The 23,918-nt window shown below is 55.7% G+C and overlaps 2 protein-coding genes across 4 annotated transcripts in view; one reads left to right on the top strand and one right to left on the bottom strand.

Moving 5' to 3' along the window:
- Positions 1–3,093: 3,093 nt before the first annotated feature.
- CAPZB (capping actin protein of muscle Z-line subunit beta) overlaps positions 3,094–23,918 on the bottom strand; it is a 131,923-nt gene continuing 111,098 nt past the window's right edge. For 2 of the 3 annotated variants that reach the window (XM_028108362.2, XM_028108360.2), the window contains exons 5-9: positions 21,641–21,782; positions 21,241–21,357; positions 8,721–8,786; positions 7,984–8,060; positions 3,094–3,920 (exon numbers count right to left, since the gene is read on the bottom strand). In XM_028108362.2, coding sequence (XP_027964163.1) covers positions 3,833–3,920; positions 7,984–8,060; positions 8,721–8,786; positions 21,241–21,357; positions 21,641–21,782 — 490 coding nt within the window. In that variant the 3' untranslated portion in view covers positions 3,094–3,832. The other variant, XM_028108363.2, reaches the window with a different exon arrangement.
- On the top strand, positions 17,032–17,577 carry LOC114213281 (divergent paired-related homeobox-like). The gene is given in 1 exon segment (XM_088022586.1): positions 17,032–17,577. A coding segment is annotated over 1 exon segment (537 nt). The 3' UTR covers positions 17,569–17,577.

The raw sequence follows: 23,918 nt of genomic DNA, 5'->3' as shown, positions 1-23,918 counted from the left end.
GCCCTGAGGACACAGCCACCCACTGGGATCTCTGTGCCTGGCACATAGAAGTGCTCCGTAAAGATTATTTTTATTCATCAGCACTTCCCCACCCCCACCACAGTGTGGGCAGACTTGTGTCCTGCTCACCCAGTACACAGTAGGTGCTCAGTAGACGTTTTGAGTGAGTGAGTGAATGCCCGAAACAACGTCCCTCAAGGAGCCCTCAATCTGGTGAAGGAGACCGGCATGTAACTCACACAGAATTACTGAATTTGTACACTCAACATGGGGGAAATGTATGGTGTATGAGATCTATCTCGATAAAACTATTTGAAAAAAGATCAAATCAGAGAAGGTTAAATTCGCATGGAAGTTTTGGGTATAAGAACATATTACATCTTGCAACATTTCTACTCATTTATAGTCCTTACAGAATGACCCAAATGCCTAATATGCATAAGACTGAAGGATTTCATTCACTGGACCGGTTCAGTAGATACATACATACAGAAGATCTGTATGTATGTGACACAGTCTGTTCATTCTAGGAAGCATTAATTGAGCATTTACATTGAAAAGTTGCCCAAGAATGGGGTGCCTGGCTGGCTCAGTCGGTGGAGCGTGTGACTCGATCTTGGGGGTCGTGATTTCAAGCCCCACACTGGGTGTAGAAATTACTTAAATAGAAACTTTAGGGATGGGGCGCCTGGGTGGCTCCGTCGGTTAAGCGTCTGCCTTCGGCTTAGGTCATGATCCCAGGGTCGTGGGATGGGGCCTCGAGAGCCATGTGTTGGGTTCCCTGCTCAGCAGGGAGCCCGCTTCTTCCTCTCCTGTTGCTATCTCTCTCTCTCAAATAAAATCTTTTTTAAAAAGTTGCATAAAAAGGGTAGAGAACAGTGGTAGGAGTGTGTGTCTATGAAGTCATATTTTTTTTTGACTTTTTTATTTTTTATTTTAAGATTTTTATTTATCAGAGAGAGAGACAGAGGCAGGCAGAGGGAGAAGCAGGCTCCTTGCCCAGGAAGGAGCCCGATGTGGGACTCGATCCCAGGACCCTGGGATCATGACCTGAGCCAAAGGCAGACGCTTAACTGACTGAGCCATCCAAGCGTCTCAGTGAGGTAATATTTTTTTAAAAAGATGTGAGAGAGAGAAATAGAGCACTCGTGCGGGGGGTGGGGCAGAGGGAGAGGGACAAGCAGAAAGACAAGCAGATTCTGTTGCTGAGTGCAGAGCCTGATGCAGGGCTCAGTTCTCACGACCTCGAGATCATGACCCGAGCCAAAATCAAGTCGGGATGCTTCACCGACCGAGCCACCCAGGCGCCCCTAAAGTAGTATTTCGAAAGACAGAAAATAAGAACAGAAAGTTAAAACATTAAAAATATTTGTACATTTCAATATATTTTAGAAACTTAATTTCTTTATGAGTTTATATAAAATAGTTTGTATTCTGAACTTCATCTTTTTTTAAAAAGTGGTGTGTTGGTGATGCGAATTAAAACCAAAGGTTTTATGAAACAAAAATAGCACCAGCTCGTTTTAAAGATACTAGTTTAATAGATCATCTGCTTCCTAAGGGCAGTAAAGAGAACTGCAAACTCAGTGACAAAACCCTCAGTCCAAATATTTGCTGTGAAGCTGGTAGGTTCTGGTTGAAGTAACAACCTGACAAGGTATGATTAAGTAATCTGGTTTTCCTTCTGAAGGTTTTACAAATTTTAGTTATGCTGAGAAAATAATGATGAAGCATTTTTACTTCTACGATAGGTAATTTTTAACTTTATTTAACTTACTGTTTGGAAAGAGACATCGTTTCTTTTTAAAAAATTGGAAGCTTTGGGCACCTGGTAGGGGTGGGGAGGGGCTCAGTCGGTGAAGCGGCCGACTCTTGGTTTCAGCTCAGGTCACAATCTCGGGGTCGTGGGATCAAGCCTCCCCACGTTGGGCTCCTGGCTCAGCGTGGACTCTACTCCTCCCTCTCCCCGGCTCATGCTCTCTCTCAAATAAAATCTTAAAATTTTGAAGCATTTGCTCTTAGAAGCTTCATCACCAAGAGAACAGGAGGAAAAGATGCTCTTCTCTTGGAACTCTATAAACTGGGCAGGAGGGGCCAGCCAGGGGTAGTGGGGCCAGCAGGTGGGGGTGCACATCCCGCCCCCTGCTTCCTGTGAAGTGGGGGTAATGGGTCGGTGCCAATGCCGGCCCCCAAGAGCCCTCTTTCCTTAGGGTTCGCTGGTTGCCAGGAGCAGAAGCCCACTTGCCAAGCCAGCAACACACAGCTATAGGCAGGCTGTGCGGGGCTCACGGAGGGAGGGAAAAGGTGCACCAGTGGCATCTGGAAAAACAGGCCACGTCAGCTCCGGGATCCCGGGAGTAGGAAGCCTTCCCTGTGGGTATGAAACTCTTTCCTCTCAGAGTCTCTCCTGCAAGAACCGAACTGGCTGGGCATGGGTCATGCCAGGGGGAGGGCCCACGTGACTGCACTGGGAGTTGGTGGCACCAGGGAGACCCAGTCCGCAGTGCCCACGCCCCCCAGTGGCACAGGTGCCACACAGTGGCCGCTTAGTCAATGATACGAACGAATGACAGTATGGACACAGGGAATCTTGGAATCTGGGAATCTGGGGCCCCAGAAGGACCTCGGCAAAGGCTCCAAGGGGCTGACTTGTCAAGACCACAGCGAGGGGCCAGAAGGGCCTTGGACAGCCCTGCTTGCCCACCTGAGCCCTCGCGCTCTCGACCACCACCCGTCCCGGGGGTGCTAAGTGGGTGCAGAGTTCACCCCAGAGCCAGGGTGTGGGTCCCTGGGGGCAGGAATCCTGCACACACTGGGTGTTTGCAGAGACGAGAGGCCTTAGGGAGGCCACACCCAGAGTGACAGAATGACATGGGGGGTGGCCCAGCTCTCCAGGGGCACGTGGGGCCGGGGAGTATGGACTGGGGAGCCAGGTGGCAGCTCCAGGCTCCGCAAGGGCCCCTCTCCTCCCCGCCCACCATGCGGGTCCCACCACCGTGCGAGGCGCCGCCACCCTGGGGCCAGCCCTCACAGCCAAGGCCACATACGCTTGCAAAGAGAGACGGGCAGAAAGAAGACAAGGTCAGTGCTAGCTGCGTCCCAGTTTGTTTGTTTATTTTTTTGTTTTTGTTTTTTTTTTTTTAAGTATGGAAGCTCAAGTATAAGATGTAGATTTTTCTTTTTTAAGCTTTACAAAAAAACAAAATAAAACAAAAAACTCCTTTTGCATTCCATAAAAATTGACAGAAAAGCACCTGGCCAGAAGAGCAGATGGTCAGCAGGCCCCACCCCGTGTCCCCACCACGTGGTCTCCGTGGGACAGGGTTCCGTCCACGGGGGGCCACCCCCTTTCTCGCGGAGCTGTCCCCTGTCCCCCCAGCCCCAACCCCCAAGCAACTCCCAAACACACGTGGAATCAGATTTCCAGTTTTTCTTCTCTCTTTCACACACCACAGTTAGTTCATAAAATTTTTTTGTTTTACATTTTTTACACCAATGTAACAAAAAGGTGGGAGGGAAGGGGAGGCAGACAGTGTATTTTATGCCTATAAATGGGGGGGAGCAGACGGGGGGCTGGGGCAAACGAAAACACACGGTCTCTGTGGAAATATGGAGAGTTCTGATAGCAAAACGTGGTGGGAAGGAGGCCTCAGAGACGGAGGGTGTTTACTGGGCTTTATTCTCAGGGAGAGATGGCGCCGTGCGGCTGGTGAAGCCGGTGTTACGTGACCTGGTGGGGAGGCGAGGGGCGAGGGAAGGGAGCAGAAGACGAGTTGTCTAAGAAAGGAACCTAACGAGCGCGTGGCGTGTCCGGGGAGTGTGGAGCCAAGCTCTAACACTGCTGCTTTCTCTTCAAGGCCTCCACCAGGTCGTTCTTAAGAGCTTCTTGCTTTGATTTGTCTGCGAAAGTCTGCACAGACCTGCCAGGGAGGAAAGGAGTCGATGAGTCTGTGTCATGGGAGGGGGGGCTGCGGCGGCGAGGGCCAGGGCGCCGCAGGGCTGGGTCCCGGACTGGGCACCCCCACGAGCAGCGCCGAGGGCCGCAGCGCCCGAGACCCACACCCTCGGCCCCTCACCAGGCACCACAGGGGAGGCGCACAGCCCACCTGGGCAGGTGCTCACCTCTGCACGGGGGGGGGGGGGGGGGGGGGTGCCGCCTGGTTGGAGCCAACAGAATCCTAATCCACTCTGGGGCCTGAAGCAGAAGGTGGCTCCTGGACTTCCCCCTCACTACACCCCTGCCCAGCAGAGGCGGCCCGCCGCTCACCCCCCAAGTGCAGGGTGCAGAGGGACTCCACTCCGTGAACGTTTAAGACCCTCTGGACAGCTGAGCAGGCTGGGTTCACGTCCAGGGCAGCGCCTGAAGGGCAGGCGCTTTGACCCTTCTGCATGCGACACCATCAGCCGTGAACTTGGCCGAGGAAATCCCTCGGCCTGGATTTCAAGAGGCAGTATGGGACCGAGATAAGAGGCCCTGGGTCCCTGCTGGGTCAAATCCTGGGTCTGTGGGGACACGCTGCCGTGTGTGCACTTGGGCACGGGTATTAACGCCCCTCACCACGGCGAGCCACCGAGCTCCGCAGAGGCCGGACGGCTTACAAAGTGCTTCCCACACACTTCTCCTCTCCCTCTCTCAGCATCCCAGAGGGGGTCCTACCGGTGTCCGCAGTTCACAGACGAGGACACGGAGGCTCAGGGAAATGCCCCGACAATGGCCGGAACGGTCACTCTGTCAAACTGACCATTATGTCGACCAATCAAGGACTTATCAAACTACTCATTAACTTTCCAACAGTTCTGAAGCAGAGGACAGAAGGGGTGAGGGCTGCCCGGGAGGAAAGCTGTGGACACCAGGCCCCAGGGGAATGCCCAGCTCCACGTGCATCAGCCATGAAGAAGGATGGTAAGGAGGAGCCAAAACATAATCCTCAACTTCCCCAAATGGGTAAAGTAACATGAGGCAGTACCTAGGAGAAGAAAAACATCCCAAGTTGAGTTCTGCATCCCAGAAACCTCATGGGAAGTGGCCTCCCAACGCTCTGAGGAGGGTGCAGACAAGACCATCCCTGAGCCACTAGAAACTCTCCCAAGTGCCATCCTTTCTGGTTGAACATTTCTGAACACCTGCCCTGGTGGCCCTTGGCTTCCATTCTTTGCCAGTCCACCACATGCTTCCGGAAAAGCTCCCGGCGGGAGGCTGCCCAGCCTGCATGGGTGCTGGCTCTTCTGGGAAGGAGGAGCCAAGCACAGCTGTGCCCAGCCCTCAACCCCCACAAGGGAGAAAGTTCCAGAGTTAGAACCAGAGTGAGAATCAGGTAAGAGATGGGAGATTGGGCTTAGAATGACTTAGAGATATAAGGACCGAGACATTCATTTAGGGGACAGAGTTTGGAAAGGTCACTGCCAAGCCATGTCAAACCAGTGTGGGAAGGAGGACACGTCCTGGACCCCTGGAGTGCCAGCTCCCCACTGCTGCGGGGGAGGGGTGGTGGTGGTGGTGGTTTATGCCGGAAAGTCTCCAGTGGTGGCCACGGGACAGGGATCTAGAAGACTTCAGAACCCCCCTCCCCCCAAAAAGCGGAGGGACTAGGAAGAAAACCGCACTATCGTGGCATGCCTTAAAAATGAGGTTTTCTCCCGCTGTGATGGGAATGTGATGGTCCCAATGTGAGGCCAGACAGGCGTGCTGGAGTCCCATGAACGCAGAGCAGCCGAGCCACCTGGTTCCATGAATGGCCCCACCCCACCCCGCCCCAGAAATCCTGCTGAGCCTCTTCAGGGTCATGCCCCCAGGGGCCAGTCCCTGGGCCTGGGCATAAATCCCTTAGCCCTGGGCTCTGCAGTCCTGCCCTGCCGGCTCTCCAAGCGCCTTCGATTAAAAATAGTTTCCCTCCCCTCCCGGGATGCCGACCGCTTTCATACACCTGTATCTGTCCATGCTCAAGTTGTGGTTCTCGGCTATTCTCAACAAGCAAGACTATTTCCCTTCCGTCAGCATAGGTGTTTAAAGGACGGCCGCAGCGTGTTAGGGGCAGGTTATGTGGGTCCAAGCAGCAAGCCCGGCCAGGGGAATTTCAGCCTCTGCTCTGTGCTCTAGCCTCAGGCTCGGGGCGATACACCCCTTTCAAAAGTCATGGCCCCCAACAGTCCATTTCCCACCAAGAAGGCTTCTGTGGCCTCTGGGATGCTGGGATGCTGGAGGGGGGGGTGGGGCGCGGGGGGAGTCTGAGGCCCGGGCCGCAAAGACAGTGGACTCCGAGAGGCGGCCCAGGGGCAGGGGCCATGAGGAAGGCCGGGCACACAGCCCTGCTCTGCGGCCAATCGGAGCGGTGCAGACAAGCGGCTTCTGCTGGAGAGGCAGGGTTAATCCCCAGACCGGGCTTCTTCCAGAGCCAGAGCCAAACCCCCTCTCTGCCCCACACCCAACCCTGCCCGGAGAGCAAGACACACAGAGCACACACGTGACACGGGTCTGTGTTACACGGGGCCGAGGGGACACGTTAACGTGGCCGCCCACAGCCGTAAGCCGGCACACGGGGGTTAGTGGTGGTTTAAAGGGCCGCGTGGCCGTGGCTGGTCCGGGGGTGGAGGCAGGTTGGTGAGTCCTGTTTAGTGGGGAGGGTGCTCACGCCTCTCAGGCAGGGTACCTGCATCGGCTTAGTTATCAGGCTGGATGTGGATCTGGCGCTGGGTCAGCACTTGGGAAAGTTCCCTCTGCAGCTGCTGAAACTTGGGGTGGTCGGGGATTACGTCAACAGATCTACAGAGAGTGGTCAGAGATGAGTGCGGCGGGAGGGGGGGGGCGACACACTGAGGAGCAGGTGGCCGCCGGAGACGCAGGGACGGAGCAGTGTCGTCAGGGCCCCTGCACTCCAGGGCAGCGGCACAGAGAGGGGAGCCACAGAGCTCGATGCTGGAGGCGCTCACGACCGCCGCCCCCGCCCCCCCCCCCCCAACGAGTGTGCTCGTGGAGGACAGGGCGCTGGCCCCACATGACCAGCTGACAGCGATGTTGCCAGAGCCAGGGAATAAAACCCACCAGGGGCCAGACCGAGTCCCCCGTGGGCGGGCGGGAAACTGGAAAGATGAAGATCCAGAGGGGGCTCCTCGCTCTTTTAAACTGTAAGAAGGAGGCGGCTAGAAATCTGTCTCCTGGGGGAATTCACAAGTCAGGGGGCCCCCAGAGCGGCTCCCTGCCTCTGCTTCTGGCCCACAAGGAGACTGACCCACGGAACGGGGGCTCAGGGGGCTGGAGGCTGAGGGCAGAGCACCAGACCTTGGCCTCACAGAGCGGTCGGGCAGACGCTATCCCATCTGACCCCTGCCTCCCTGACCGGATGAGGGCCGCAGAGCGGAGCCCCTAGCCAGAGCTCGTGCAGCTCCGGTGGGCAGCACCTGTGTGAACCCTTTGTTTTCTGACTCCACGGCCAGTGCTCATCCCACAGCCACCTCCCCTGCCCCTTTAAGGGGCTCTGGCCGCCTGCTCTGTACCCCTGTGGACTTTGAAGAGCCAGAGAGCCCTTCTCAGGCCTTCATTTGGGCCAATGCTGAAGAACCGAGGGCACAAGATGGGTGGGGAGGGGCAGCTGGGGACCATGGCCATGGCCGTCAGACGAACCGGGGGCTGCAGAGGGGAGCAGGCCGCCCGAGGGGCTGCCATCCCTCACGCGTTGTGAGGTCCAGGCAGACGCTTTAGATGGGAATGGCCCGGTGGGGGACGGAGAAGAGGGGGCTCCAGGGGCAAGGGCACTGATGGCTGTCCAAGTGAGCGGCCCCCAGAAAACACGAGCAGCAGGGTAGGAACCAGCGTCTATGCAGGAGGTGTCTGACCTTTCAGGATCTGCAGTAACAATGCCACCAGGTGGGTACTTTAGCCGGGGGCACCAATGAGGAACCTGAGGTGCCTTGTAACTACCACGCCGCACACCTAGGATTCGAATCCGTATCTTCTGGTTCCGAAGCTCATGCTTTGGGGTACATTACCTCAGCCCATTGACGATGTCCTTTGTTTTTCCAAAGTAGATCTCATTCAGCGTACTTCTGATTTTATTTTCCATGTCCTGGGAAGGGAGATCAGTCAGGCAGGACGACACACAGGAGGCCTGAGGCTCACACCCTCCCCTGGCCCCCCAGCCCAGCCCTGCAGTCCTCGCCGCGGCCACAGGGGGGAGGTGCAGGACCGCGCCAAAGCCAGGCGAGCCGGCCCCCACGGCCGAGATTCCCCCTACAATTTGCATTCTGAGCGCTTCCCAGGCTTCAGGCACTGGGAAGCCAATACTCAGGGACTGGTGGCCAGCGCTGACCATGATGGGAGCTGGTCTAAACCACACCACATCACCACCCCGCTGTCCCCCCACCGATTTCGGGCCCAATCCTGTGAAGCCCGAGAGCAGCACCCCTTCTTCCAAAAGAGTGTGGCAAAGGGAAGGCAGAGGCAGCTGCAACCTAAGCCCATGGCCTTTGCAGGGGTGCTTCCTTCCTGAGCTCAGGCCTCTGCTGGCACCCCGTGGGCTGGGGGAGCAAGCTTCCGGGAGCACACACGGGGGGGGGGGGCAGGGGGCAGGAGAGGGGGCAGCCTGGGAGCTGAGCCCTGCTTGCATGCCCATCAGAAGGCTCAGAGCACGAGCCCGGGGCAACAGGGCAAAACCCAAGAAACATGAGAGGCGATGCAGGACCGGCATGTGCTGTGGGAGACGCCCCGAGCCCAGAGCCCCACTCACCTCTACCAGGCGCCCGATATTGGCTATGTGCGGGGAGCAGTCACTCACAGTCTCATCCTTCTCCATCTGCCAAAGAGAAGAATGCTCCTCCACGTCAGAGGGCCGGGCGCTCGGTGCGAACGGCAGCCCCTGCCCCCAGCCCCGTCCGCTCGTGTGGTGTGCGAAGTGCTTGGTGTTCCTGCCGCCAGCCGTGCAGCCAGCTGCAGGTGGTACAAGGCCACCTGGCCAGTGGGGGACCCAAGCACACAGGGACTGCAGCTGTAGGGCACAAACAGCTCAGCCGGCAGAGGCCCAGAGGCCCCGTTCCCAGAGGAGGGTCTCCTGCTGCCCTGAGCGGAGCACGCCCCTCCCAGCCCCAAGGCCACAGCGGGGAGGGCAAAGGGGACCACCCTGGCCGGGCACTGGCTCAGGCTGTCCATCCCCTCATACTTCAGGGGGGCGTCCACCGTGCCCCGACTGCCCTGCGATCCTGACACGGGGGCCCGAGGCTCAGATGGGAGGTGCCACAGGCAGTGAGGGCAGAACCCGGACCAGAGCCTTCTTACTGCGCCGCCTGCACGGCTGGCTGCGTGGCTGGGGAAGGTGTGAGCAAGAGAATCTGAAGCCAGATTCCTAGACTGTGACCGAGGGGTACCCAGCAATCCGCACCTCAGGCAGGGTCGTACGTTCTGGTCGAGTTTTACTGAAAGTATTCAAAGGAGGCGGCAGGTGGGGCAGGGTAGAGGAACAGAGGACACCTGACCTGTGCCCTTACGCAGGAGGTGCGGACCCCCCGCCTCTCCCTCTGCATCAGGCTCATTTCCCTCACGAGACCGTCGATCCCTTAAGGAGAGGTTCCCCTGTCCACACCCTGCGGGGTGCCCGGGAGAGCGGTGAGCACACAAATGCTCGCTGTTTCAGAACGGAACTGTGGTTGAAAATTAAACATGGACGCTGGAACAGGTCATCGTGAGACAGGATGAAAAGCTAGGAACGCAGTATCGGGACAGCCAGAGCTCGGGACTTGAGGCACGTAGAGAAAGCACGGGTGAGGCAGGGAGGTGAATGGGCTTCAGAGGCTGGAGACCTGGGCGGACGCTCGGGGAGCACGGCGGTGGCTCAGAGGTCAAAGGCTTTGCTGCCGCTTCTCACTTATCTTGACTTCTCTATCGGGGGAACGACCGTCAGGCCACAAACGGTAGAAAAGACCCAGTTAGGAGCGAGATGAGGCCCCAAATGGGCGAGCAGATGGCAGGAGGGACCCAAGTCACTTTCACAAGTCCGATTCCGCGGAGCAGTCAGCCATCCCTGAAAAGCGACCGCGTGCTCAGGAGGTGCTGGAACGCCTGAGGAGGGCGGAGGCTGACCCCGCTTTCACGCAACAAGGAAGGTGAGAGTTGGAAATTAAACATGGATCTGACAGCGAGCCACACAAGTTTTGATGGGACTGTTTAAAACTCATCTGTTGGCACATCTAAAATCAACTATCTCTAATCTAGGAATCCACATGCGCTCATCGTGAACAAGTGCCACGAGAACCCCTGATTTCCTGTTCTGATGGGGATGCTGGGAGCAGAGAACTCCTCTAGGGGTTCTCCACACACCACTGGCAGGTCCCACCGAATCCCCTGTGGCCATGGCTGGGATGCCAGGTTCCCCAGGCGGCCTCTCTGGCGTCCTGCAGGCTTCCTGCCTGGCCCCGAGCCAGCCTGCCTGTGTGGAACTTAAGAGAAGGCACAGCCGTGAGCCTTCTCAGCCTTCTCAGCATCCTGGTGACAGCGAGGGTCCAGACGATCAGAGCCCAGGAATGCGGGCTGCTGCAGAGCACGGCCAAGTGCAGAGTCGCCTGTTCTACTCAGCCTCTAGGAGAACGCTATTTTCAACCCAAGGACATGGAAGCTCAAAGATGTCCTCTGCCCGGATCACGGCACGTTTGCTCTTCCTGCCTCAGGTGGCTGGGGCAAGTGCGAATCACACTCTGGGGCTCAAACATGAAGCTCACCGAGTACAAAACGGGAACCAAGTCCTGTGAAGACACACGTGGTTCTGAAGAGAATGTGACGTGCAGCCCCAACAGCTTTCACACAATGTCAGGGACAGGACCGGTTACCGGTGCCCAGTCGGGGGCAGCGTTCCCAGCCCGGTCCCACGACGGCACTGCAGTGGCGGGGCTCAGGAAGGTACCGGTCCCGCCACATCTGCAGGGCTGGATTCACTTTAGGTGCCGGGTTTGAAGAGGCCCATGGGCAAAGCTTGAAAGGTCTGAACACCCTGACCCCAAGACATGGGCAAGAACAGGGTATGTGCCCTGCTCCCGGCACCCTTGGGCCAACGTTCCTGGGGAGTCTCGATCCTCAGGGACTACCCGGGTCCCTATAAAACAGCAGTGAGAGTGCTCCTGAACTCAGAAGGGAGAGCTGCTCCCCATCACTTCAGGTTTCCTAAATACCCCATCCTGGGCCATCCCACAGTATTTGTTGGAACATCTGCCCTTGGCCAACCCCTGCTGCCAAGACGACTGGAGTGTGTGCGTGTGGAAAGAAGCTGGGAGCACACTTAGGAGGAAGCATGGTGCACCATCTACCTTTTTTTTTTTTTTTAAAGATTTTATTTATTTGAGAGCGAGACAGAGATAGTGAGTGAGAACACTGAGCGGGGAGGAGAGGGAGAAGCAGGCTCCCCACTGAGCAGGGAGCCCGATGCAGGACTCGATCCCAGGACCCTGGGACCATGACCTGAGCCGAAGGCAGATGCTTAACCAACTGAGCCACCCAGGCGCCCCCGCCATCCACCCATTTTTAAAAGGGATTTTTGGACACCAATACACTCGGACTGTGTGCTCTTCCCCCCACGTGGAAATGGTTCCTGTGCCCAGACAGAGGGCAGCTCAGAGAGCCGCTCTTCTGGGCAGGGAGAAGCCGGGGGTGGGGGGGGTCTGACCCAGACGAAACCTGTCCTCCCACAACGAGCAGTCTCTCGTCTTCCCCAGCTCAGCGCAGGGGGCAGGCTCCTGGCAACCTCAGGGAAGCGAAGAGGCTCTGAGCTCACGGAGGGCCCATTTTATTTTACTTTTCATTTATTTTTTTATTTTTTATTTATTTATTTTTTTAAAGATTTTATTTATTTCTTAGAGAGAGAAAGACAGAAAGCACGAGAGGGAAGAGGGTCAGTGGGAGAAGCAGACTCCCTGCTGAGCAGGAAGCCCGATGTGGGACTCGATCCCGGGACTCCAGGATCATGACCTGAGCCGAAGGCAGTCACTTAACCAACTGAGCCACCCAGGCGCCCTTCATTTATTTTTTTAAAGATTTGTTTGAGAGAGAGCGAGAGCATGCACACACACACGAGTGGGAAGGGCAGAGGCAGAGGGAGAGAGAATCCCAAGCAGACTCTGTGCTGAGTGCAGAGCCCGCTATGGGGCTTGATCCCACGACCCTGAGATCACCACATGAACCGAAACCAAGAGTCAGATGCTTAACTGACTAGGCCAACCAGGCGCCCCACCGAGGGCCCCATTTTAAATGAGTATTCAACAAGCCCAAAGTGAGGACCAGGCTGCTGGCAAAGGGGTCTGGGCCATCAGGGTAAGTAAAGTCACATCAGCAATCCAACCTCATGGAAATCATCTTTGTGCTCCAGAATCAACCTTCCAATGAATCGAAGTGGTGAAACCACCAAAGAGGTCTGGAGTGGGTGTGGGGGCAGGCAGGGGGGAAAGTGAGGAGGCCTGGTTTCCTCTAGAAGACGGGACTCCCCGGGAGGGCAGCAGGGGTCCCTAAGCTCGTGGCAGGGAATCTGAACCCAAGGGAAAGCCTGGCAGGGACCGGGGAAGGGAAGGAAGACATGGGCAAGGGAGCGGGCCGAGGCCTTGGCACACACCGACGTTTCCACGGCCCCCTTGCCCACACCCCTGCTCGCTCCCTCCACACCTGGTCAGGGTCAGCTTGCTGGAAATGCTGACCCACCAAAAAGAGGCCTATTTTTGTAATGCATATATTACTACATCCTTATAAAAGTGGCCGCCAGACGAAAACATTTTTAGGGCTGTGGCCACACAGATGTTCCACAAGGTGGTTCCAACCAAGTCTGAAGTCAGAGCCCAGCCCGCCCAGCCCCACCAAGCACCTCTCTCTCCTCCTCTCTGTGGGCTGGAGATGGAAGGACACAGCAAGTGTTGAGAAAGCAGGCCATCTTCCTCAGAAGGGGGGGGGGTACAGTCTCCCCGGCTGCTCTGCGGCATCTTCCGATAGGCACGGCCCCAGGGGGCGGGGTGCACTGGGGGAAGCCAGCCCCGACTCCATGGCTCCTGCTCTGGAGCCCAAGGCCTGAGGGCCTCAGCCTTCTGCTGCATGAGCTACCACTCACATGATGCCCAGGACGGGACCTGGCAGAATGGCAGCTCCATCCCTGGGGCTCCTCCGGCCCTGTCCTCCTGGTTACTGACCTGTGCTCCGGGGAAGAGCTGGGCTGGAGGCCAGGACTTAACCTGCTGTCAAGTCAGAAGACAGTGGTCAGAGAGCCTCTCAAGAAAGGTTCGGTTTGCCCAGATGAGCGAAATTTTAATTGAGCCTAAAACTACATATATTCTAGAAGACGGAAAAGTCTCTGCTTGTAAGGTATGTGGTAGCAGCAGAAACAGCTGTTATTTACGGAGCACAGACCATGAGTCCAAGTGGTTTTTTATTTCTACTCTACTACAGCATCTCCAAACAGGCACTACTAGCTCGACGGTGAAAATGCTGAGTTTTGGAGAAGGGAAGTGAACTGCCCAGGTCATACAGCTGGGAAGGGAGTAGGCCAGGACTGCGCCAGTTCTGGATAATTCTGAAACTTGTGTTCAGACCTCTCTGCTCACATTCGCGCACATTCTTTACCGGAAATATCACAGACAAGCCACAATCCAGGGCTCGGAAATTCCGAGCAGTACCCATCCCCGCCTCAGCCCCCTCCCTCCCCCTCAGATGTCCAGTCCCTTCCTTTCTGGCCTGACTGTCCCTAGAAGCCCCAAGCTGAAGCCCCTCCACCTTCATCCCTAGTCCAGGCCACCTCCCGAAACACCAGGAGCCGGCTGCAGCTGGGCCTCCCCCAGCGAGAAAGCATGCCCTGAGCCGTAGGTCCCGCTCCCCTACATCCGGCCGAGGGCCGAGGGCCTCCCCCCCACCCCCCGCCTTCTAGAACGCACCACCTGGCCTGGCCTAAGCGCCAAGCTTGAGTCAAAGAGGATTTCCCTGCCCTGAGACACAGGCAGGTGTCTCTGCTGGAGTCTGACTGCGTGAAGATCTGTCACGAGGCGCCTACACTTGAGTGGGGAGAGAGCTCAGCTTGCAAAGGACCAGCCCAATCCCCCCAACTCGACAAAACATTCCACCTTTGTTTCTAAATATTTACAATCTGAAAAAAATATCAAACGACATTTGCAGGACCCATCCCGGATCAGAAACCTTGGATCTCCTTCCAGAGATTTACGGTCTTGCCTCTTTCTCACGTCTTCAGCTGTCACACAGGAGAAGTGACCTCTCAATGCAACTTCCTTTTCAACATGCTGGTACTTGGCTCGCAACATTCGTTACTTGCTCCACAGCCCTCCCCCTGGGGTCTGGTGGCAGTCCGCCAAAGGGCACCTTCCGCCCTCCTCCCCTGGAAGGCCGGTAGGATTTGGCTGTGAGGAGCTCCCACAAAGACTGCTGTGCACCCTTCCTCCCCAGCAACTCCCCCCCCCCGCCCGCCCAGCATGAATTTGCTAAAACACTTTAGCTACCTGCCTCGCCTTCCAGCTAGGTGGGAATGGAGGGAAGGAAGGGCCAAAGGGGAGGTGATGCGAGAGGGTGCCGAGGGAGCACAGGCCAGTGCGCACCTGGTCTGAGCCCACGGGGGCCCCTCTGCAGCCTGGGTGTCACGACCAGAGGTGACATGTGGCTCAATTCCCGGGTCACTGTTAAATTTACCAACAATTTAAAGAAAGCTCTCCATGTCCTGCACTTACGCTCATAGCCACCTCAACTGAGAGAGGAGAGGCCCGAGGGCAAACTCCGAAGCTGGCGAGGGACCCCTGGGGAGAGCCCTGGACCTTCTCAAGATGGGGCGCGAGTGGAGGAAGCAACCCAGGTGGGCCTCTGCAGAGGAGTGCTCCCGATCACTGGCCAGGTCAGCTTGCAGGGTCGGCGCCTGCTGACGTGGGGTCCTTCCTTCCAGACACAGATGACGCAGGTGTGTGTGGCTGTGTGCTGAGGCCTAGCTTCCAGAGGGAGAGCCTGGGCCTGGTCGCTGTGAGCACTGCTCGATGGAGGGAGCTCAAATGAGCAAGCCGCCTCTGATCCCAGGGCTCACGTGGTGGAAGGTCACACGTGCCTTGCCCACTCTACCCCGAAATGTCTCCCGCCCTGTCCCTCCTGCCTTACCCTTCTCCTCCTTGAGGCCAACACCAGCTCTCCTACTGACCTCCTGGCTGCAGGCTTGTCCCCTCCAGCCCTCCTGGGCTGCCTCCATGTGGCCCGAGTCCCCTCACTCCTGGAAGACTCTTAACAGCTCCCTCCCCCTGCCAACTCATCCTCCACGCCAGCCCACAGAGCCGTTTCCTGAAAACAGAAATCTAATCAGATTGTTCAACTGACTAAACATCCTGGAAGCCTCACTACCTCTGGTGGTGAGCATGTCTCATGTGGCCAACCTGCTTCCTATAGAAGAATCGACCTTAAGGCCAAATGAAGGAGACACCCTGAGGCCGGGGTTGCTGCACTCCAGGGAGGCCCGTCCCCTCCTCGCGACTCCCCAGGGTGTCTGTTTCTGGGGCCTCGCGCCCACCGCAGCTGCCCACACCGGCTGGAGGCGGAGGGGCGCCCACAGGGTGGGGTCCTAGCCACACTGCGCTCATTGCTCTGTGCAGTTCTGTGCAAACGTTTAGTTACCTACTGAAGGCCAGGCACATGGGCCAAAGAGCAAAACCTTTTCCTAAACAGACAAATCCGGGTTCAAATCCTGGCTCTGCCTCCTACTAAATAAATCCTCGTGAGGAAATCACTTCAGGGCTCAAACGCTGGTCTCCTCACCACTACATGGGAAAGGTAATGTTACCTTGCTTACGTCTAAGCACAGAGACAACCCCCGCCCCAACCATGCATGTTCACCCTTTATCACGGGTTTGCTCAGCTTGCCTGGAACCCCTTCATCTCCCATCCGAGGCAACCAGACGTTTCCCCGAGGTTCATCTGGGACACACAGCTAAACCCGCAACCCACATTTCCCATTGGCTCCGAAGCCGTGCACCACTAACTGAGCTTTGTCTCCCCTGCTGCCCTGCCCCTCCTCTCACAAGTGACTTACCCTGGAAACCAGCCCCAGCTTTACTGCACCTCAGATGAGTTACGCGACCGGCCATGAGGATGACAGAAGCATGAATTTCCTCATCAAAGCCCAAGAGCACCAGGCCGTCCAAACAGGCCCGCGGTGGCACCTGGTGTGTTGAGGACGGCCCCCCATCGGGCCTGCGTGGCTTGGCAGGAGGTGCTAGTCGTGGCGAGCCGGACCAGACCCTGGCCGTGGGCTGGCAGCTCTGACCGAAACTACCAGGAAGGCTGGGGATTAAATATTGGTCCAGGTCACCGTCAACCAGTGGAATTATAAACACCTGGGAGCAGTAAGTGGTGCAGGAAGCCATCTCTGGATACAGATTTAGGATTTTCCAGTGGTGCCCGGGGGACAGGGTGTGGGGGAGGCGGGCTGTGGTAGAGCTCGCTGCCTGGGGGCCCGGCTGCCCTCCCGGGCCAGTGGTTCCTGGAGGACAAGCGCCATGTCCATGCAGAACAATGGGTTCTGCCCCAGTGAGCACCAGCCTTGGCTCCGAGAGGAGTGGGGACGGCCCCGCCTGGGGGGCCAGCAACGGGGACCCCCAAGATCCCTGGGGGATCCAGGCTGCTCTGACCTGGCAGAGGCTTTGCATGGAGAGTCTAAGGCTCCGATGTGTACCCCAGGCATGCTGACAAAACACCTGCTCTGCACTCTTTCAAGTGCATGCCACGCTTTCGTGACTAGGCTACAGACCCACCTGAGTCACTGAATTCACCCTTTCACCATCTGTTCTTTCCATCAAATACAGGTATTAAAAGTATTCTGAGTTTTTATCTCATTTAAAAAGACATGGGTGGCTCAGTCGATTAAGCATCTGCCTTCAGCTCAGGTTATGATCCTGGGGTCCGGGGGTCGATCCCGCCTGCTTCTCCCTCTGCTCCTACCCCCGCTTGTCCGCTCTCTCTCTCTCTGACAAATAAGTAAGATCTTAAAAATAAAAATAGAGCTCTTGACACAGGACCAGAGCATGGGGATCCAGCTAGATGGGATGGCAGGCACAGGGGACCTTCCTAAAGGAAAGGATCAGAAACATTCACAAAGGAAACGAACCATGTTCACTGAGAAACAACTGGCAGATTTAGAATTCTTGTTCAGCAAGAACCCATACCCCGCTCCCAGCCTTCAGAAAGAAATGGCCTCGAAACTGGAGATACATCCCACCGTACTGCAGGTTTGGTTCAAGAACCACAGAGCAAAAGTCAAGAAAGCCAAACAACAGCAATTAGCTGGGGTGGAAGTCAAGACCAGCTCTTCCAAGAGACACACGGATGCCGCTCCAGGAGCCCCCGATGGTGCCTACCCTGCTTCCCTAGTTTAAACAGATCACCCCATACCTTCCTTCCAACTCAGCATATGCTCCAATTTTAAGGCTCTCTCAGACCATCCTTCTGGCCACAAAATAGTCCATTTCGGCTGCTGCCGAGATCCTAACATCTACTCCCTATGTCCCATTACGGAATCCCAAATTCTTTCCACAAGCTTCACTGCTAATTCTTTGGGTTCTTCATCTCCACAAAGAACTTAGTGAGCAAAGCCAGACACAAAAGGTCACCTACTGTAACGATTCTCCATGATTCCAGACAAGAGACAGAGTCAGGATCTACGCAACATGGAGGCATTTCAGAAACGGGCTTCGTGGAAAAAAAAAAAAAAAAAAAAAAAAGACCCACAAGTGCCCGTGGGGTGGAACTGAGTGGCAAGAGTCGCTCAACAAACTATTGCGATGGGGATGTTTCATGTTGTAATTCAGATGGCAGGAACCTGCATGTATAAATTCATCCAAAGACACAGAACTGTAATATTGTATAACATACACCACAAAAAAAAAATCATGTGACAGGACGGAAGCATCAGCTAATGCCACTGGCAGTAACCATTTTGCAATATATAAATGTATCAAATCAACACATCATACACCTTACACTTATATCTCAGTAAAGCTGGAGACAACTTTTAAATTATATCTCAATAAATATATACAATGAGACTAAAAAAAAAAAAAATAAAAATAAAAATAAAAAGATGTCTGCTATCAAAAGGAACCCCCGTGAAGTCAGGCACTACTGGCCTGGGGAGGGCGCCCCCTGGAGGACGTTCTCCAGGATGCTGCTCTGCACCAAGACAGGCTTTGGGGACACCCTGGGTCTGTGCTTTCTCCTCCCTTCACAGAGACAGCCCGATGCCCGGCACTGACCAGGCGAAGGCCGTCCCTTGGGATGGGGCTGTTGGGGGTCCTAGATGCAGATGCTTCAAGTGGCAGGTAAGACGAGTCAGCTCTGGGGGAAGCAGCTCCCAGCTCACCGGAGGAGACACCTTGGACAGACAAGCCCTGCTAAGGACATCGAAGCAAAAGACCGCTGAGAGGCACGTGGAGCGGGGACATTCTGATGTGCAAGAAGTACACACATTCGTTCAGATGACCAAAACACATTTGTCACATACACTGGTCTTGGTCCACGGTTCCCAGCTCATGGCTCCCCAAAGCCTTAGAATCTCCTGAGCTACAACAGGACCATCTTTTGTTGTAATAATATTTGGTCTCCTGTCCTCAGTTCCTGAAGTCACTTCAGAGCCACCCAGGTGCCCTGGGGGTCTTGTTCCTCGTAACGAGCCCCTTCCCACAACAACTGGGCTCATGTTAATGGGGTGATTTTAGAAAGCAGCTCAAAATGGGGGCTGGTGGTACAGGGAACTTTCAGTCCTCCTGATTTCCAGGCAGGGGAGAGGGGGCTTCAAAGAATGCTTCCAAGTGCCACCATGCTGGGCCCCAAGCTCAACTCCACGAGGACAGAAGCTCACATAGCCCTTCCTAGAGCTGCTGATCTGTATCCTTTGGTATCTTCTGTCATACAGCAGCAATCTAATGAGTCCGTGGGCTTCCTGAGTTTCTGTGAGCCACTCCAGCAAAGTAACCAAACCCCAGGAGGATTCGCAGCTGGTTGGTGAGAAGCACAGGGGACACCCAGGACTTCCGGCTGGCATCTGAAGAGGTCTGCGGGGGGGGGTCGGGGGGCAGCCTTGTGGGACTGAGCCCTTCCCTGTGGGATCTGATGCCATCTTCAGGTGGACAGTGTTGGAGGAATCTCAACTGTAGGACATCCCGTTAGTGCCTGGAGAACTGCTGTGGGTGGGAGGAGGGGGACCACCGTTCGCCAATGGTGGAATGGGGTGCAGAACCCAAGAGAGGATCACCTGCCAATTGTCAATGTGCACAGAAATTACCTAGAAAATGTTGTTACATTTAGATCCCAATTTGGGGGGGAGTGGTCAGGGTAGGGCCAAAGATCTCTGCATGTCCAGGGCTGGGCTGCAGGCGGGGCAAGGCAGACGCCCTTGGGCTGTCAAGGAAGAAGACTGGCAGACGCGGCTTGCCTGAGGGGCGGTTCGTGGCCAGGTGTGGGAAACAAGAGCACAGCAAACCCCCCCCCCCGGCCCCCGCAGCACAGGATGGGCCTGAGCTACGGCGAGGGGGCGCGCCCTGGTGAGGGTGAGGGTGAGGAGAAAGCAGCCGCGGCCACGCCTGCAGCCCTCTGGTCCTACGGAGGCAAGGAGCCGGATGGAAGGGGCAGGCAGGTGTTCAAGCACAGACCACTCTAAGGGCATTTCTTTGAAAATGTGAAGCCCTACCCAGATGGTGGATTTATAGCTGGCTCAACAAGGTTCCCCCCTAAAAGAAAAAGTAGCCTAAGAAAGATGATTATCAGACTGATGCCTCCACCTGAGGAAGTCTCTGGTAGCCCTGCTGGAGGGCTCTGCATTTGGCCTTGAGCTAACATGAAGCCAGAGTCATCTCAGTTAATGTGCAAGGAACCAAACCAACAGGAATGGCTAATACCTGGACAAATGAAACCAAGAATCAACAGAACTGTCAAGGGGAGAATGGATGAAAGTCAAACTGTGGGGACAAACGGAAAAATCTCACCTTAGAGAAAACTAACCACATGAGAAATGAGAAATCCTTGGCCCCCTGGGGGCTCACGTGAAAGACAGGGGGTGGGGGTGCCCGCCAAAGCAATCCTGGGCACGCCGGAGGGGAGCTTTCCCTCAGGACTGTTAATGGAGGCTGATGGAGAGGGAACGGGCGAGCCCCCTAGTTCTGCCCAAGTAGGGCGGCAGGGGTCCTGTCATGTTGGGAGGTGACCTCTCAACTCTCCCAGTGTCGAGATCCTGTGACGAAAGCAGCTTCTTCATGAGGGGACCGAGTGTGAGGAGTTTGAAAAGCGCCCTGCTCGAACCTACATGGAAGGATTCTGGTGAGCATCACTCAGCTCCGTCCGGGGAGCGCTGCTGTGCGGGGCCAGCACTCAGCCAGACGGCAGGCTCCACCCTGTGCTTGCTGCTTACCAGTCGCCATGGGGCACCTGCGCAGAAGGCCCGCAAACCTGCTTAGATGCTTAAGGTAGGCACATCCTCTTCTGGGTTCTCAGCTTTTATTTCAGCCTGGTCTCTCCTTTTTGGAGGCGCTGGCTACTGTCCCGCAGCAGCCTGCTGCCCACCCTCTGGCTCTGCCTCACGCCACGTACTACCCGCCCCTACTTACAAGATAACGCCCGTCAGTTTTCTGCACAAAGCACCTCTGCACCAGCGCCCAGGGCCTGCTGCCTGCCCACAGCATCCCTCCCCCTCCTGCGAAAAGCAGCCAGATTTTACTACAGGGAACTGACCCCTTTTCCATCGATACCACCCCCCGCAGTCACACGATCCACACTCCGGCCAGACTACTTCATGCCCCTTGGCTTCGGGAAGTGATTTTGCGGTGAACACAAGTAACCGAGGCCAGGGAGACATTTCTGGGGTTAGGGCAGACCAGAAGACTTAAGCCAGAGGCTGCCAGGAGCTCCACTGTGGAGCTCCCCCAGTCCTAACGTCCTATGCCCAGTCACACCACAGGAAGCCTGAACCTCTCAGTTACGTGAACTGCCTTGTTTTCATTTTTGCTTAATGACAGGGTCTTAACTTTTGTCACTAGCAACCAAGGGTCCTCATGGGGGATTTAAGTCACAACAGCGAGATTCATTCATTCTGAATGTTATCAGGAGTATGTCCTCACCGTCCCAGGAGCATTTTAAAATGTAAATACCTTGACCCAAAGATAAAAGCTCTCAAGACCAAATCTCTGAATCTCTGGTGGGGAGATCCTGTCAGACACAGAGGCTGCCCCAGGACCTCTCTCTGGGGTTGGCAAAGGCGACCCTACCTGTCTGGTCAGGCTGCCTCCAAGGTTCATGGTGCCAGAGCCAGATTTGTTGGTCTGCAGCCAGAGCATCACAGTGGAGGTCAGCTTGTAATGGGCGGTGCGACCACTGGATTTCTCCTGCGGGATGAGACAGAGGTCAGAACCCCAGGTGTGACCCTGAGCTGGGATCATTCTCACATGTCCCTTCCTTGGATGTGGGGCCACGACATGACCTTATAAAACCCCGGCTGGTCTCTAAAGGGACCAAATCTGCAATCATGGGATCTTTATCATCGGTGACCACTGCAATCCTGACTGATCTTTATCTAACTGACTCTGGGGCATTTTTAGGAGTGACCGGGGGTTTATATATCACAACATTACCCCCCCCCTTCAAGAAACATCTGCCAGGGAGGTGTACCTGCACTTCCACCACGTGGATGGAATCCCAGCAGCCCTTGATCTTCTTTGATCCATCTCCAGCCTTCTTTATGAGGATCACTCCAGCAAAGCCATGATCCAGATCCCAGAGGTAGACAGATGAGACGCCACCTTCAAAATACCTGCCGGAAATAGGCCCACGTGCCCATGAGATGTTAAGCCGGTCAGATTACAGATCAACAGCCCAGGGGTTCATTCGGCAAAGCTTCATCTGAATGTCTGTCTGGAATGAAGGACCCTCCCTCTCCTGTGATGGTTCCAGGGTTGACTCCTGCCCATGTCCTGAGCACCTGCTGGTTGGGGGAGGGGTCCCAGAAAGATCACGGGCTCAGGAGTCCTAAATATGCACTGGAGTTTGAGCTCTGCCACCGACTCTCGCTCTGTGGTCTTTGGCAAGCTTCCAGAGGAAGGACCTAGCAAAGTGTGTGAGGTGGAATGGACGCTCAGTGGGGGTCATTACTACCGAGCAGTCGTCACTGTTCCGCACTCCTATCTTCTGGGATGGCTATTTCACAGGGGCGATAAAGGGGAAAAACCAGAGTAGCACACTCCTCCCCGCCAAGAGCCCCCCGAGCCCGGGCCACCTGGGCTTCTGTTGGTCTTTTGGAGCAACTCTCTGCCACCCTCTAGCCGGAAACGAAGAGCTGAGCTTAGGGCAGAGCTCCCTACTCAGGTTTGAGTCGATATGGAAAAATTCCTAACTAGGAACAAATATAAGAAAAGGCCAGAGGAGAAAAGGAAATCAGGCTAGGGTCCCAAATCCAAGAGACCCAAGGTGACAGCGTGGCAGGGCCGGGCTGCCGGGGGCACAGGCGGGTCACCAGCGGCTGTGTGGGACCTCCAACTCTGCCGACGACCAACCGGAACGCTGGAAAATACGCATCTCTGCGTGCCTAGCATGTTCTTTACCAGCGCGCTGCTGAGGCGCATTCTTCACCAGCAAGTCTGTGGCCTCTCTGACCCCAATTAACCTCGGCATCCACAGTGTGGTAGGCACACTCTGGGCCCCGCCGGGAGGGCCGGTGTCGTGTGTGAGCATGGGCTCAGACGCGGAGGAGCCGGGCTGGCTGCACAGGTGTGGTGGTGAGCATGGGCTCGGGGGGTGCACGGGGCCCAACCCCCACCCCTAGCCATGGCTGCACATTCCCCACCCACCAACTCTTTATTAAGTGCTACCAGATACCAACTGTCCGAACTGGGCCTTCGTTTCATCACAAAATAGGAAGATTCATACCTACTTTATAGGACTGTTGAGAGACAAAAAAACAGGAAAGTAAATAATCTGACCAAAGACTATTATTGATTTTAATAACAAAAATAAGTACTAAAAATAAACACATCTGTAAATTCTCAATAAAGCTGTTACATAATAAAAATATACATGGTTAATGCTAATATTTAGAGAATGTGGGTGAAGGGTACACAAGAATTCTTTGTAAATTTGGAGGAGTCATTTTAACGTAAGTTCAAAACCATTTCAAACTAAAAAGTTTTGGTACAAAGGTCAGTGGGTGATACACACTGGAGCGTAAAAATCTGAGCAAGAGGAAGCAGCCTTTCCTCATGAGAACGACAGCCTCCTGCCTTGGAGCTGCAGGGTGCCGTGGTGCTAACCCACCGCAGGGGGCCCAAAGGGTGCACACGAGGTCTGCTACCCTCCCCGCTCCCCGCTGGGATTCCAGCCTGCCGCGGCTACCACATCCTGCCCCTGCCTCTCCGTCGCCACAGGCTCCACGGTGATTAAGCCATCCAATGTGATTCACACCACTGCCCACCCTCACACCCCTGGTCACCCTGGGAGGCAGGGGAGGGTGGGCCCGGCAGGGCTGATGCAGCAGATGCCTGGTGAGGGCCTGCTGGACAGACGCACTGAGGTGCCGGCCCCAGGAAAGCGCAACGCAGAGCACACCCACAACTGGCGGGGGACGGAACAGAACTCAGTGCTATCCTAAGTGACCACCAAGAAATCTAAGTTCACCAGGAGTCACATCACTACCACTGAGGGAAGAGCAGCCCAGCTAATCCCAGTCCTGCTGGGGACAGAGTGCTGGGTTCTAACACTCGGTTTCCCCTTCGGTCGGCTTGTAGGGAGAGCAGCCCCACATCCAAAGGGAACAAACAGCTCTAAAAACTGTGGCTTTTCTTGGGCTGGCATGAAGAAAGGGCCAGTAATCTCTTCTTTCCGTTGGCCATCCAGGAGGAGCGAAGGCTTAATGCCCAGCGGTCATTCTCCCCCATCCCACCTACAGCGTGTGGCC

The sequence above is a fragment of the Eumetopias jubatus genome, unplaced genomic scaffold (assembly GCF_037043125.1).
Source record: "Eumetopias jubatus isolate StellerSeaLion01/CBP00866 unplaced genomic scaffold, mEumJub1_p1.0 scaffold_4, whole genome shotgun sequence".
NCBI classification, from domain to species: Eukaryota; Metazoa; Chordata; class Mammalia; order Carnivora; family Otariidae; genus Eumetopias; species Eumetopias jubatus.
Note: the sequence above shows the minus strand (reverse complement) of the source record. Positions and strands in the feature narration are given on the sequence as shown.